The sequence below is a fragment of the Crotalus tigris genome, unplaced genomic scaffold (genome assembly GCF_016545835.1).
Source record: "Crotalus tigris isolate CLP2741 ecotype Arizona unplaced genomic scaffold, ASM1654583v1 scf7180000023869.103957, whole genome shotgun sequence".
Lineage (NCBI taxonomy): Eukaryota > Metazoa > Chordata > Lepidosauria > Squamata > Viperidae > Crotalus > Crotalus tigris.
Window position 1 is genome coordinate 24,427 of NW_024100238.1, and position 15,754 is coordinate 40,180.

The following is a 15,754-nucleotide window of genomic DNA, read 5'->3' on the forward strand; positions in this document are numbered from 1 at the left end:
TAAACAGCCATACAAAGATTAATAATATTCAAAGCAGCTCTTAATATCCAGAAATTCACAAATGCTACTTGAAATACTTTCAAAGAGTGCTAAGTAACTGTAGTGATCCTTTTACTGACAGAATTTGTGCTTAACCAAAGAAAAATGTGAATTTCAGACCAATACAATTATTACTGAATAACTTCATGGAAATCTTTTTATTTTGCTAGCAGCAAGGAATTAGGATGCATATATTTCAAAGTTATTTCCTTCTCACAACACCATATCACAACATCATCTGCATCTTTAAAACCAAAATCAATTCTGATTTTGATCAATATTGTAATTATACATCAGGGATACCATTTTACACTGCAGCAAAGAAGACAAATGATTTTAATATATTTCATACTTCATTAGAATAGAAACACTGGTGGCAAACAACCACAATCATATATATTTTTTTAAAGCAAAGACCATATTTATTTATTTATTTATGAGACTTATATACCGCTTTAAGTGCAAGCACTCTCTAAGCGGTGTACACCAGTAAGCAATGTATATATAAATTTACATTGCCCTCAACAATCTGGGTCCTCATTTTACCTACCCCAGAAGGATGGAAGGCTGAGTCAACCTTGAGCCGGTGAGATTTGAACCGCTGACCTGCTGAACACAGTCAGCTAAAGTGGCCTGCAGTACTGCACCCTAACTGCTGCGCCACCTCGGCTCATCCTGGCTCATCCTGGCTCATTCTCATGTTCACATCATACTATTTGCTGGGCTGAATAGTTGCATCAAAAATAGAATAACATAGAGAACCAAAATGATATTCAGAGTAAGCAGGGCCCAGCCTACCTAACTATCATCTTCAGATTCCAGGATTCAAAACTTTCTACTTTGTTAAGTTTCAGTATGTTGAAACCTTGAACTTTTGTTAGGTTAACTAAAATAATAGAAATAATTTAAACATATAATATGGTTATTATTTATTTAAATAATAAACATATTTTATGTCTAAAATACTATTAAACATATTTTATGTAGCCCATAAAAATGACTCTTGATGGCTTGCAAGCATAGAAAGAAACCCAATATCAAACAATCCCGTACACAAATAAAAACACAGCAACACTGCAAGAATAGAAATAAAATAAAAGGTGACAATATGAAATCCAATCTGAAGGCTGTCTGAAAAACCTTGGCTTTTAGGAGCTTGCTGAGAACAGCAGGAGCCAGTCTGATCTTCAAGGGGAGGAGGGGACGGGAGGGCGCTATTCCACAATGTTGGCATATCAGAAAAGCAATGCCCCCTTACCTCAGCTCCCCGTATCTCCCCAGGCTGGGTTTATGTAATGTTCTGAAATTTTCAAAATTTAATTTTATAGAAATGCAGCACATGATAGTAAATAAATTATACCAGTCTTCATAATATATATGTTTTTTCTCATATATTTTTCTTTTTTCTTTCATATGGTCTTTTCTTTGTCTGGGCAATGGTGTTTCATGGTATCCATGGAAATCCACCTTTTTTGAGTTGGAGTTTTATTCCAGATTTCTACCATAATAATAAATATATTTTTCAAACAAGAAGTTTCTGGATAAAACTCTTATATACTCCTATCCAAATATCCTTTAATATAGTGATACACAAGAGGGAGCTGCTCTTCTTAGGTGGATTAATTTAACTAAAGAAACCCTCTTTTTCAGGTAAGTTTTGCTACAGCCAATACAATCAACAAAAATATTCTGAGAGTTAAGTTTAAATTTCCACTTACCAGAATGCTTGCTTTCATTTATTAAAACAAAATAACAAATTTCATTTGTTCATATAGAAGCACTGTAAGGGATCGTCTATTCTCATAAGCATAGAAAAATGATAGTACAAACTACAGCTAAATTTCATACAGAACAGCCAGTTTAAATGACATGACCATCCTATATTTCAACTAAAACAAACAACTGCTTCAACAATGACTTCACACTAAGTACAGAATATGAAGACCAGTGCAGCTTCTTGTCCTTTTGTAATATTTTCTCTTATCTGAGGCCTCCAAACCACCCTGTCAAGTCTTCCAAGCTAAAAATAAAATAAAAGAATGCCTATAGCCTGATTCAATAAACTTTTATGCAGGCTTTGAGGCAAAAGCAGAACAAACCTACGCTAGCAACCATGATTAGCTTTTGCTACCAAAGTAGTGCTGGCTATAGTAACTATTGCAATGTGTTATATATACTAATGCTATGCAACAGGGCCATGAAATTGAAAATGTAATGAAAAGTGATGAAGGCATAGAGCAGGGGTGTCAAACTGTCGGCCCGCGGGCCGGACACGTCATGAGGAAACCACGCCCACCCCATTGCCGGCAATGGGGAAAAAGTTCCAATATGTCGCACAATGTCATGTGACATCGTGAGTTTGACATGTCTGGCATAGAGTCTATAAACCTGTGCTGATTTTACCTAAAATTATAGAGAACTATTTTCAACAATGCTTTCCTTTACGGCTGGAATATACAGATCTAAAATAAATCATAGGTTTGGAGCAGGTTTTCTACTAGGTAGAGCAAAATTATTTATCAGTTTATAAAAGGGTGAAACTCAGCAGGGAGTTACAACATAATGTGTTGCACTGTGCTGAACGATATGTAATATATTCTTGTAATACACTGTACAATATGTGGTGCAGAGAGAAAGAAAAAGTTCTAACAAAATATTAAAATTTGGGAGCTTCCACCAAAATTAATTTGGGGCAGACAAAAAACCCGGTTCCTTCACACCTTAGGTAACTAAACATATATAAGACATCACCACAGTGGGGCATAGTGGTCTAATGGTTAAGACACTGGGTTTGTTGATGGGAAGGTTGGCAATTTGAGATTCAGGTACAGAGTGATGGGGTGAGCTCCCAATCTTCCCCCAGCTCCTGCCAACCTAGCAGTTCAAAAGCATGCAAATACAAGTAGAGAAATAGGTACCACTTCAGTGGGAAGATAACAGTGTTCCATGTGTCTTGGCATATAGTCATACTGGCCATATGCCACGGAAGCATCTTTGGACAAGATTATATAGCCTTTTTGCTATTTCCTATCAGTTATCAAGAGTCATTATAACCATGATTCACCTCTGTGCTGAGGAGCTTCTTAGGAGCACTGGGCGGAATAATGCATGAAGCAGATGACTAGATCAGTGCTTTTCAACCTGTGGTACGCATACTACTGGTGATACTTTGGCACCTGGCAGGTGGTACGCGTTGAAAAGCACTGTAAAAAAAAGTATTTAAAAAAAGTGTAAAAGTGTAGCAGGGCATGATCTGAAGCAACAGCAACACCACAAAGACCTCTGGGAGAGTCAGGTGGAACTACGGTGTTGCCGGAGCTCTACTGAGTTCCCAGGATAGCCATGGGGCTCCAGCTGACTGACACTTCTGGAAGCAGTGCAGCCTTGGGGAAAAGGAGGGGAGGATATAAAAGGAGGTTTTGGAGGGAAAGGGAGTAAAAAACCTGATGGGGAAAGAGAAGGAGACAGAGAAAGAGAGGCGGAGAAACTTTTCAGCCTTGGGGAAAGGCATCATCTGCAGCTACATTGAAGAGAAAAGGAGGAGAGAGGAAAGCCTATAAAAGGTTTTGGAGGGAAAGGGAGGGAAAAAAAACTGATGGGGAAAGAGAAGGGGATGGAGAAAGAGAGGCGGAGGAGAGGCTTCTTTGAGTCAACCAGAAGGAGAGAAAGGGATAGAACACTGCGAAGATTAATGTCAAAGAAACAAGCCCAGGTTTCTCATTAAAAATGTTAGTAAGTGGGTGTACAGGTAGTCCTCAACTTACAACACAACTGAGCCCAACATTTATATTGCTAAGTGAGAAATTTGTTGAATGTCCCATTTTATGACTTTTCTTGCCACATTTGTTAAGTGAATCACTGCAGTTGTTAAATTAATAACACAGTTCTTAAGTGAATCTGGTTTCTCCATTGATTTTGCTTGTCAGAAGGTTGCAAAAGGGGATCACGTGATCCTGAATTGTGACCATCATAAATATGAATCAGTTGCCAAGCATCCAAATGTAAATCACTTGACCCTGCAACGGTCATAAGAGTGAAAAATGGTCATTAAGTCACTTTTTCAGTGCCATTGTAACTTCGAACAATCACTAAGCAAACAATTGTAAGTTGAGGACTATCTGTACTTCATCACTTTTTTTTCCTCTTTTTTTGGGGTCAAGTTTTTGACACCTTGCTAGGTGACTGGTGGTACTTGAATATTGCCATATCCTAAAAGTGGTACAATCTGTGAAAAGGTTGAAAAACACTGCACTACACCATGTGGTTTTATGTTGACCTCAGATATGGCGAATTGTAACTCCCATAGAGTTACAATTGTCCTATTAGGTAAAGTCAATGGCTAAAGATCAACAAAAGCCAATAGCTGTTGAGTCATATGTTTCACACCTTTGCTATAGGCTACTACCCTAATTTGTAAGCATACTATAACAACGTCTGAAAACTGTTCTGTGATACCCCATCTGAACTTTTTCCAATTATATAGCATTAGGATGTTAATGAACATAAAATACACTATGTTTAGTACTAACCTGTTGCCTGAAAAAGGCTGGTCACAAAACATGCATATGTAATGAAAATCTGCATCATATCTTTCTTGCTGCTGCTGATCCAGAATATCTTTCTATTGATTGAAAAACAAAATATTCCATCACATCTTTATTAAGAATACGTTGCAAATTAGTCCTAGAAAAAATATGTTTTTTCTTCCATTATTATAATATCATGTTGCACCGTGCTGAAATATATACAACATATTCTTGTAATATATTGTATAATATGTGGTGCAATATCATTTGACCATTGGAAAAAATGTTTTTGCTGTTATTTATTAAGTTAATGTATTCCTATAGTATAAAGTAGCAATAACAGAAACAAATGAAGACTGATCAAACTAAGTATTTTGAATACAAACTGAAGAAACTGTAACCATCCTAACTTTCCAACTCCATGAAATCCTAAAAATATTTAGAAGATCTGTTAAACAACTATGACTTGATGGACTTAGTCTATAATACAAGTTAGTTAATATGACTGTCAATGGCAGCTTGAGAAGCAGATAGATTCCTGTGAAAAAAAGCAGGATGCCTTTGAGCCTCTCTTTCTCTCTCAGACTAATTTACCACTGAGGGTTTGTATGGAGAAAAAGTATGTCTTGCATAGTGTTAGATATCAGTGCATATCAATGCAAAGTAAAAAAAAACCCCACAAACATAAATCAACTTTATACTTTTAAAAATATGTTTAAAAGCAAAAAAGCTTTTCATAAATTATTTCTAATGAGCCTCCCACTTTTTCAGTACTTCTGTTTCTATTCCTACTTTTATTTTTTTTACTGCTTTTACTGCTCAGTACTCTGAGTGCTTAGTTACATGTTGCTTTGGGCAACAAACCAAGGGTGAGAGAATCAAGATATATCTTTGCCATGTAAAACCAAATAAATAAATCATTTATATTTCAGTAATAGGAAATTATCAAGAGACTGGGAAGCAGGAGTGTTGAAGATATTTAGGTCTATATAAATACTGTAGGGCACTTGAGATTAAAATGCTTTACAAATAACCCAAAAGAAAAACTTGAAGCCACCAAACTGACCATAGGATCTCTTTTGTAAGACTCCTACTTATTCATCTCCACATTGCCTTTGACCACCTTGACAATGGGAATAGGAATAATTCAAGCTTATCCATGTTGTTTGCAAAGGTCTGATCTGCTTCTATGTACCAAAGTTTCTCTCCTATAATGTCCTACTATCCTTGACCTTTCATTCTTGAAGTTTGTTTATTTACAAAGGAAGAGGGTGACTGGGCAGAATACCATTGCAGACTAGTTTTACATATGCATGCCCAGTTCTCCAATGGCAGCAAAAACAGAGATTCACTTGAATGCATTTGGGTCAATATAAAAGGGGGGGGAAATGACATTGCCATAGGTGTATACTACAGACCACCCAACCAAACAGAGGAAATAGATGAACTTTTTGCTAGTCAGCTAACTAAGGTATGTAGGAAGCACATCACAATAGTAATGGGGGACTTTAACTACCCTGACATCAACTGGGAGACAAACTCCGCACCAAGTGGAAGATCAAACAGGTTCCTGGCAAACCTAGCAGACAACTTTGTCTCCCAAAAAGTAGAGAATGGAACTAGGGGATTAGCCATTTTGGATCTAATTCTCACTAACAGAGATGAAATGATAGACGGTGTTGGAGCCATAGGAACCCTGGGAGGAAGTGATCATGCAATATTAGAATTCAACATTATAGAAGCACAACCAATAGAACACAGTCAAACTAGAGTCTTGGACTTCAAGAGAGCTAATTTCAATAAACTTAGAGAGGGCTTGGGAAGGATTCCATGGATGAGAATCCTCAAGGGGAAAACAACTCAAGAAGCTTGGGAAATTTTGAAAAATGAGATAATAAAAGCACAGTCTAGCACAATACCAACAAAGAGGAAAAATAACAGCTCTCAAAAGAAACCAGCATGGCTGCATAAAGAACTCTCTGACAAATTGAAAGATAAAAAGGACAAGTATAGAAAGTGGAAAGAGGGGAACATAACTAAGTCAGAATATCAGCAAATAGCCCGAGCCTGCAAAGATGAAGTGAAGAAAGCCAAGGCTCAAAATGAACTGAAGGCTTGCGACCAAAGTCAAAAATAACAAAAAAAGCTTCTTTCAACATGTAAAAAACAAGAAAAAAGTGAAGGAAATGATTGGTCCATTAGTGGGTGGAAGTGGCAAGAAGGTGACAAGCAACAGGGAGAAAGCAGAACTATTTAACTCATTTTTTGCATCTGTCTTTACACAAAGGGAAAAAACAGACCAACCTATCAAAAATAGTGCCACAAAAAACAAAACAGAAACACAAGTTAAGATAGGCAAGAAAATCGTTAGTGAGCACCTGTCCAGCCTAGATGAGTTCAAATCGCCAGGACCAGACGGATTACACCCCAGAGTTCTCAAGGAACTGGCAGATGTGATATCGGAGCCACTGAACTATATTTTTCAAAGATCCTGGAACACAGGGGAACTACCAGAGGACTGGAAAAGAGCTGATGTAGTTCCCATCCTCAAAAAAGGAAAAAAAATGGATCCAGGAAATTACAGACCTATCAGCCTGACCTCAATACCTGGGAAGATCCTGGAAAAGATAATCAAACAACGAATCAACGAACACCTAGAGGCAAACAAAGTCATTACTAAAAGCCAACATGGGTTTGTCAAAAATAGATCATGCCAGACAAATCTTATTGCATTCTTTGACCAAGTGACAAAATTAGTGGATCAGAGGAATGCTGTGGACATAATTTACTTGGACTTCAGTAAGGCATTTGATAAAGTAGATCACAACCTACTACTTGACAAGATAGAAAAATGTGGGGTAGACAGAACCACCACCAGATGGATCCGTAGCTGGCTGACCGGCCGTACTCAGCGAGTGGTCCTCAATGGAACTGCATCTATATGGAGGGAAGTGTGTAGTGGGGTGCCCCAGGGCTCTGTTCTGGGCCCAGTACTCTTCAACATCTTCATCAACGATTTGGATGAAGGGATAGATGGGGAACTCATCAAATTTGCAGATGACACCAAGCTGGCAGGAATAGCCAACACTCCAGAAGACAGGCTTCAGATACAGAAGGATCTGGACAGACTTGAACACTGGGCACTAACTAACAAAATGAAATTCAATGGTGAAAAAAGCAAGGTTCTACATTTAGGCAAGAAAAACCAAATGCACAAGTACAGCATAGGTGGCACCATGCTCAATAGTAGTAACTGTGAGAGGGACCTCGGAGTCCTAGTAGACAATCACTTAAATATGAGCCAGCAGTGTGCTGCAGCTGCCAAAAAGGCCAACACAGTGCTAGGCTGCATTAACAGAGGGATAGAATCAAGATCACGTGAAGTATTAATACCACTCTTCAATGCCTTGGTAAGGCCACACTTGGAATACTGCATCCAGTTTTGGTCACCACGATGTAAAAAAGATGTTGAGACTCTAGAAAGAGTACAGAGAAGAGCAACAAAGATGATTAGGGGACTGGAGGCTAAAACATATAAGGAACGGTTGCTAGAATTGGGTATGTCTAGTTTAACGAAGAGAAGGACAAGGGGGGACATGATAGCAGTATTCCAATATCTCAGGGGCTGCCATAAAGAAGAGGGAATTAAGCTATTTTCCAAAGCACCTGAAGGCAGGACAAGAAGCAACGGGTGGAAACTCATCAAGGAGAGAAGCAACCTAGAACTAAGGAGAAACTTCCTGACAGTGAGAACAATTAATCAGTGGAACAGCTTGCCTCCAGAAGCAGTAAATGCTCCAACACTGGAAGTTTTTAAGAAGAGACTGGACAGCCATTTGTCCGAAATAGCGTAGGGTTTCCTGCCCGAGCAGGGGGTTGGACTAGATGACCTCCAAGGTCCCTTCCAACTTTACTACTATTACTATTACTAATGTGAAAATTCCACATCATTTGTTCTTTCACACAAACAACTCTACTGCTATTTCATCAGGAACAGATCATGCAATGAGCTGAAAAGCACCATTCTGAGAAGTGTTTTGTGAAAGATTCATAAAGTTGAGTTCTGTTCTTTTACTCTGTCTGAATGGTATCCTTTCCATTCAATGAATCATTAAATGGTAAAACACAAACACATGCACAAATCAATTCAAAGAGGACCAAGGGAGCAGAAATCTTTCTAAAGCTTTATCTAATTTGGGTCTCCAAGAGTTTAAAATTTGTGCTGCTTCTTACAGCACTTGATGGTTTGGTAATTAAGTGGCTCATATTAATAAGAAGCTTCAATTGTTTCAGTTAATGCTCAGTTGGTAAATTGCTATTTTGCAAAAAGACACTGGAGATTGGAAGTTAACACTAGGACAGGTGATCAGTTCTTGAACTCTCCTTTCTTAGGATTCCTAGAATTCCCATTTCCTGGAGTCCATACTCCTCTATCATCAGAACCTCACCTTGGCAAAGCAATGCATCTTTTTCTAGGAGTGCAACCCTTACCCACATGAATTTAACCATAGACAATTCAAGGATAAAGTTCAGATTCAAGGATAAAGTCTGTAACATACTATTGAAAGAGAACAACTAGGAGTTGTTGACTTCCATTTTATCTGTATAAATCATTTCACAATCTCAGTATATTTAAATAAAATATCTTACCAGTCTTTGTTGTTGAAGTTTCTCCCTTAGTTCTCTGTCTTCAGGTAAGGCATCACATAAAAGAAAATAATCATCCTGATCCTCTGTTACAAAGTAAACCAAAAGTGTCAAAGCAACATGTGTAACTTTTGTTAGTATACTAAGATACTTCTTAAATGGCACATTGCGTTGAGGTTTCAAATTATGCAAATATGAAAGGATGAAATGGTCGCTCATCCTAATTCCCATATAGATAGTGTAGAAGAAGCAAGCTGTAACAGAAAATGTATTTAAATCCTGGGAAATTAGAAATTAAAAAAAAAAGGAATTCAAAACAACTGTTCCTTGATGGGCTAGGTATAAGTTGAAATAGAGGAGAGCTTTCAAGATTGAATTGCAATGCCCTAACCACAAACTACACAAATGCTGCGTGTCCTCTGAAGCATGCCCCATTTTGGGAGTGGCCACAATTCATTTTGGCCACTCCAAAATAGCTCCTGCTTCCAGGACATCATCAGATTGCCTTGTACTATATAAAAAGGCCAATGGATGTGTTTCATAAAGCAATCTCTTCATGGAGATGGGAAGGATTCAAAAAGCAATCCATCATTCTGTGCTGCCAGGACCCAGGTTCACTCTCAAAGAGTTGCCACTAGAAGGATTTGCTCTCAAAGAGCTGTCTGCTGGATGATGCCCTACCTGTATAGTGTTTTAAGTTTTTAATCATGATTGTACTAGAATATGAGAGCCATATAATATTTTAGTCTTATTGCTATCCAAGGTTTTGTCAGGCTCAAGTCTCAGAAATGTCACAGTGCTATCCACGCAAATTCAGATCTCTATTTGCTTACACCTAATAGAATCTTGCCAGACTAAAGCTATAACTTTCTAACCTAACAAATATCCTGGGAGATTCTAGGTTATGACTACCTTAAACTTTTTTCTCACCACCATCCAGTTCAGGATTCTGCAGTTTCTTGTCTTGGTCCCTTTCTGGAGTGTACTGCCTCCTCCCTTGGAAACTAGTATACTACTGCCAACATTCCTCCACTTCTTTAGTTGCACATTCCATCAATGATTTGATGGTTATCTATCTATATTTTATTTACACACACACACACACACACACACACACACACACACACACACACACACACACACACACACTGTACATATGTATATGTATATGAAAAGAAAGAAAAAAGAAAGAAAATTCTTCTTTGAGACCTCTCCAGCTGTTTTCTCCAGATACACAAATAAGATATTCTCAGATATTTTGGGTAAGAATATTGTCATTCATCTGCATGACATTTTGATATATTGTTTTCTCAAAAGACTATAATTGCTCATGTCAGGAATGTGTTCAATACTTTTACCAAAACAAACTGTATGGTAATTTGGAAACATGTAACTTTGATCTTCCTCAATTAAATGATCTGGTTAATTGGATTTCTACAGAAAGTGTGCAGGTAGAACATTCAAAAGTTCAAGTTTCCAATTTTGAAATTTGCCAACATTTTACAAAAGGTTAATCTCTGTATAGAGAACACTAGGCCATTAATTCAACTTCTAAAAAAAAAGAAAGCCAATTTAAATAGTCTATTTAAGAAGAAGGCATCTTTCAGGTCTTGACCTTTTCATTTCAGCTGCTTCTCAAGACATCTGGATTTTCTGGAACTTTGTTCTAGGGTAAGAACAGATGTTAAAGATGCCATATCTGTCATTGGGTCAGAACTGCAATACTAAGTTGGGCAATTTGCTCCAGACCATGTACTTTAGTGCAGAGGTTTAGTCAAATACATAATCCTAAATTAGGGTTGTCAATTTACAGCCAGATTTTTGAAAGTCCTTTTCCACATACTGGCTGCAATATTTACATTCATTTGTCACTGTCTCATCTCCCAGTCAAACAGAAAACTAGAGAAGACTAAATGCTGAAATCATTTTTGTATTGTTAGTTTTTGTAAAGGTATGTTTGGAGATAACCTTGATGAAGGAATATATTAGTAATTAAGAAAAATGACAACTCAGTTCTGGGAAAGTAGAAACTCTAAGAATCCCAAAATAATCCCATAATAATTCTGTTTGGTATAAAAGGAGGCAGAGGGAAATTCTGGTAGATCTTCGAAGTTTTATTATTATACCTTACAACAATAAAGTAGCATTCCTATATTCTGGAATGTCTGTTTCCTGACCTAGCCTACCATATTTTCCAGCGTATAAGACGACTTTCTAAACCCTGAAAATCTTCTCAAAAGTCCGGGCTCGTCTTATACGCTGTATAAGTCCGGTAGCTGTTCTCTGAATTTAAAACCAATCTGCCCCCTAGTGGCCAGCCCCCCCCCCCTTTTTTTTTTTACAGAAATAAGCACTAACACAGTGTTTCTCAACCTTGACAATTTTAAGGCATGTGGACTTCAACTCCCAGAATCTCACAGCCAGCAGGACAAAGCATTCAAAAATCCCATTTTTCTACATTGCCCATCACTTTATTCTTTTTCAGGAAAAGCAATTAAATAGTAGAAAACAGTAAGCTATATAAATTAAGGACATTACATCTACAAAAAAAGAAACATTTGATTTACTTCTTATACCTATAGCAGCAGTCATGAATATATGGAAAAAAATTTTGATTCAGCAAATCAATTGATTAAGAAAGATACTGGTCAAAGGAAAAAGTTCAAAGTGAAAATTAAGAAAATAGATGATGGGGTCTACCAGAGAGAATATTTAAAAAAGAAACATTTGTTTGAATATGGTTAAAGAAACAGAAGATTCTGAATACATATGTCATTCTAAGAGAGATGAATTCCTTAAATAATACTGTATGCTTCCCCCCCCTTTTATTTTATTTCTTGATATAAGTAATATAATACTGCTGAAATGGCCTAGATGAAGTAAATGTTTTAGATAATTAAATGTGTCTGAATTTAGGGAAATTATAATGTATAAAAAAGGAAAAAAATGTTTTGAATAAGACCTAAAGGATTAGATGACTAGGCACATTAAATGGAATATTTAAAAATTAAATATATTTTATCAAAATAATAAGAACTATATTATTTCAAGGTTTGCAAAGAAGACATTTTGGGGAAAGGGGGAAATCAACTAAATGTACTATATGTGGATTATAGATTATAGAAACCAATTGTTAATGATTTTTCTTTACAAATGTAAACCCAGCAAACACACTGTTTACCAACTATTAAGTGATTTATGTTTTAAAAAATCAATAAAATATATGGGGAAAAAATACCAGCTGAGTTCAGGAAGCATTAGGGAAGCAGTGGGGACAACACTCACTTTCTAGCAGCAAATGAATGGAGTTCCTATTGTGCTCATCTATAAACAGAAATTCAATATTGTACCGTTTTTTCCGGCGTATAAGATGACTTTCTTTTTTTAAACATACAATCATTTATAAAAATACAATAAAATTTTAAAGTAGAAAAAAAAAAACCCTTACCCTCCCTCCCACTCCCAACCCCCCTCCCTTCACTTCCCAGAGCAGAATACAGGGTTAATAATAAAAAAATTATAATAATTAAGAAAAAAAAAGAAAAAAAAGAAAAAAATATCATAATTAACCTTTAACTCCATAACCTATAAAACAATTCTCTATAATATTTAAAATTCATTCATAAAATAAATGAAACTTTTTAATTCCATACTTTTTCTGAATATAATCTATCCACCTTCCCCATACAATAATATATCTTTCTTGTGTATGATCCTTTAAATAAGCAGAAATTTTTGCCATTTCTGCAAAACTAGATACTTTAAATATCCATTCTTCTAAAGTAGGCAAGGAATCTTTCTTCCAATATAAACCTACTAGTAACCTTGCTGCAGTTAATAAATTCAACATCAAAGTAGTTTCTTTTTCATTTAAGTCAACAAAAATACCAAGTAAAAATAGTTGAGGAGTAAACTTAATCTTTTTTCTAAAAATCTTTTGAATGTTCCACCAAATCATAATCCAAAAAGCCTTTACTTTTTTACAATTCCACCAAATATGAAAGTATGTCGCATCATTATTGCCACATCTCCAACATTTGGGCTGTATATTGGAATACATACAAGATAATTTTTTAGGATCTAAGTGCCATCTATAGAACATTTTATAAAAATTTTCTCTCAAATTTTGAGCTTGTGTAAATTTAACATTTCTTATCCATACTGTCTCCCATAAATCCAATGAGATTGGCTGTATATTCTGAGCCCATTTAATCATACAGTCTTTAACCAATTCTGTTTCCGAATCTAACTCTAATAAAACATTGTATATTCTTTTTATATGAGCCGGACTTTGGTTTTTAGTCTGAATAACCAATTGTCTATCTTCTAGTGTTATTCCCTCTTTCTTGTCTATAGTCCATCTATCCATTATTTGTAAATATTGAAACCATGACTGTAGAATATTTTGCTGCCTTAGTACATCTAGGGATTTCAAATGCCAATTCGAACCAGAGCGAATTAACAATTCTTTATACGAGATTTTGTCAAAATTTGTCCCCTTAGAAGTTCCCTCAATTGCATGTCTGGGAATCCCCCAGATAGGTATTTTATAATTTAATCTATAATAATACTTCTTCCAAACACGAAGTAAGGCATTCCTCAAAATATGTGATTTAAAAGTCCGATCAACTTTCTTATTAAAAATTAAATATGCATGCCAACCATATATTAAATCCCAACCTTCCAAAAAAAGAATATCCATATTTGTTAAATTAAGCCAATCACTTAACCAAGTTAGGGCGGCTGCATCATAATATAATTTCAAATTAGGTGCCTTAAGTCCCCCTCTTTCTCGAGCATCCTGTAATATCTTAAATTTAACCCTTGGTTTCTTCCCGGCCCATATAAAATTATTGATACCCTTTTGCCATTCCTCCAAATTTGCCTCTTTTTTAAGAATAGGTATCATCTGAAACAAAAAAAAGAAACTTTGGTAGAACATTGATTTTTACAGCTGAAATTCTCCCCAACAATGACAATTGCAATTTTTTCCAATCTCTTAAATCCTTTTGGACTTTTGCCCATAGTGGTTCAAAATTATTCTTATACAATTTTCCATTTGAAGCAGTTAAATATATATTTAACCTTTTTTACCATCTGAAAACCTGTGGCTTTAATCAAACTTTCCCTATCTTTAACTGACATATTCTTAGATAATATCTTAGTCTTATAATTATTAACTTTAAAACCAGAAACATTTCCATACTGTGTTATAAGTTCTAACAAACCATCAATTGCCTGATTCGGTTGTTCCAAAATTAAAACCAAATCATCCGCAAATGCCCGCAATATATACTCATTCTTCCTTATCTTTACACCCTTAATTAACTTTGATTCCCAAATCTGAATCAATAAAATTTCCAATGTTAAAAAAAATAACAATGGGGATAATGGGCATCCTTGTCTTGTCCCTTTTTGAATATTAAAATTCTCAGACAATCCCCCATTTACAACAATTTGTGCAGATTGCTGCTGATATATAGCTTTAAGTGCATGTAAGAAATTATCCCCAAAATTCATTTTTTCTACCAAAGAAAATAAAAATTGCCAGTCCAATTGATCAAAAGCTTTTTCAGCGTCCAAAAAGATAAAAGCCACAGGAATCTGATTATTCTTATCCAAGTACTCAATTAAATTAATAATTTGTCTAACATTATGTTTCATGTATCTCCCTGTTATAAATCCTGCTTGATCACTATGAATCAAGTCTTTCATAACCTGCATTAGTCTATTTGCCAAAATTTTTGTAAAGATCTTATAATCAACATTCAATAATGAAATTGGCCTATAATTCTTAGGCTCTGTAAGATCCTGATCTTCCTTCGGAATCGATGATATAAAAGCTCTTTTCCAAGAAGGAGGAACTTGCATACCCAACAAAATACTATTAAAGAGTTCCTTTAATGGCTCTATCATTTCTTCAAATAAGATCTTATAATACCTAGAAGTCAATCCATCTGTTTCAAGAGACTTTCCAACCTTTAACTGCTTAATAGCTAAACCAATTTCCTCCACAGTAATTAAACTATTCATCCCATTTTGTTGTTCCTCTGAAAGTCTAGGAAAATGTACTGATTGTAAATATTTATCTATATCCAAACCCCTTATATTATCACTTGAATATAATTTTGTGTAAAAGTCCAAAAAGCTTTTTCTAATCAGATCTTGCTGAAAGACCTCAGTACCTTTATATTTTACTTTCTCTATGATTCTAGCTTTCTGTTTCTTTCGTAACTGATAAGCCAACCTCCTCCCAGGCTTATTCGCATTGCAAAAAGTATTATGTCTCATATACAACAGATTGGTAGCCACCTGATCTGCCATCAACATATTAAATTGTTCCTTAAGCATCTTTATGGATACCTTTAAATTATTATCAGTAGGGTTAAGAACCAACTCTTGTTCTTTTGATTTAATCTCTTCTTCTATTTCTCTACGTCTTTGTAACCCTTTTTCCCTAAAAACTTTATTCAATTGAATCAGAATTCCCCTCATATATGCTTTACTAGCATCCCACACCATAGACATCGATGTCCCCTTAT

The 15,754-nt window shown here is 35.7% G+C and overlaps 1 protein-coding gene across 3 annotated transcripts in view; it reads right to left on the bottom strand.

Annotated features, from left to right (window-relative positions):
* LOC120298427 (zinc finger protein 277-like) overlaps positions 1–15,754 on the bottom strand; it is an 81,547-nt gene that overhangs the window by 20,012 nt on the left and 45,781 nt on the right. For 2 of the 3 annotated variants that reach the window (XM_039322191.1, XM_039322189.1), the window contains exons 4-5: positions 9,216–9,298; positions 4,569–4,660 (exon numbers count right to left, since the gene is read on the bottom strand). In XM_039322191.1, the coding sequence (XP_039178125.1) occupies positions 4,569–4,660; positions 9,216–9,298 (175 nt within the window). Of the gene's footprint in view, positions 1–1,297; positions 1,340–4,568; positions 4,661–9,215; positions 9,299–15,754 lie in introns of all 3 variants that reach the window. The other variant, XM_039322188.1, reaches the window with a different exon arrangement.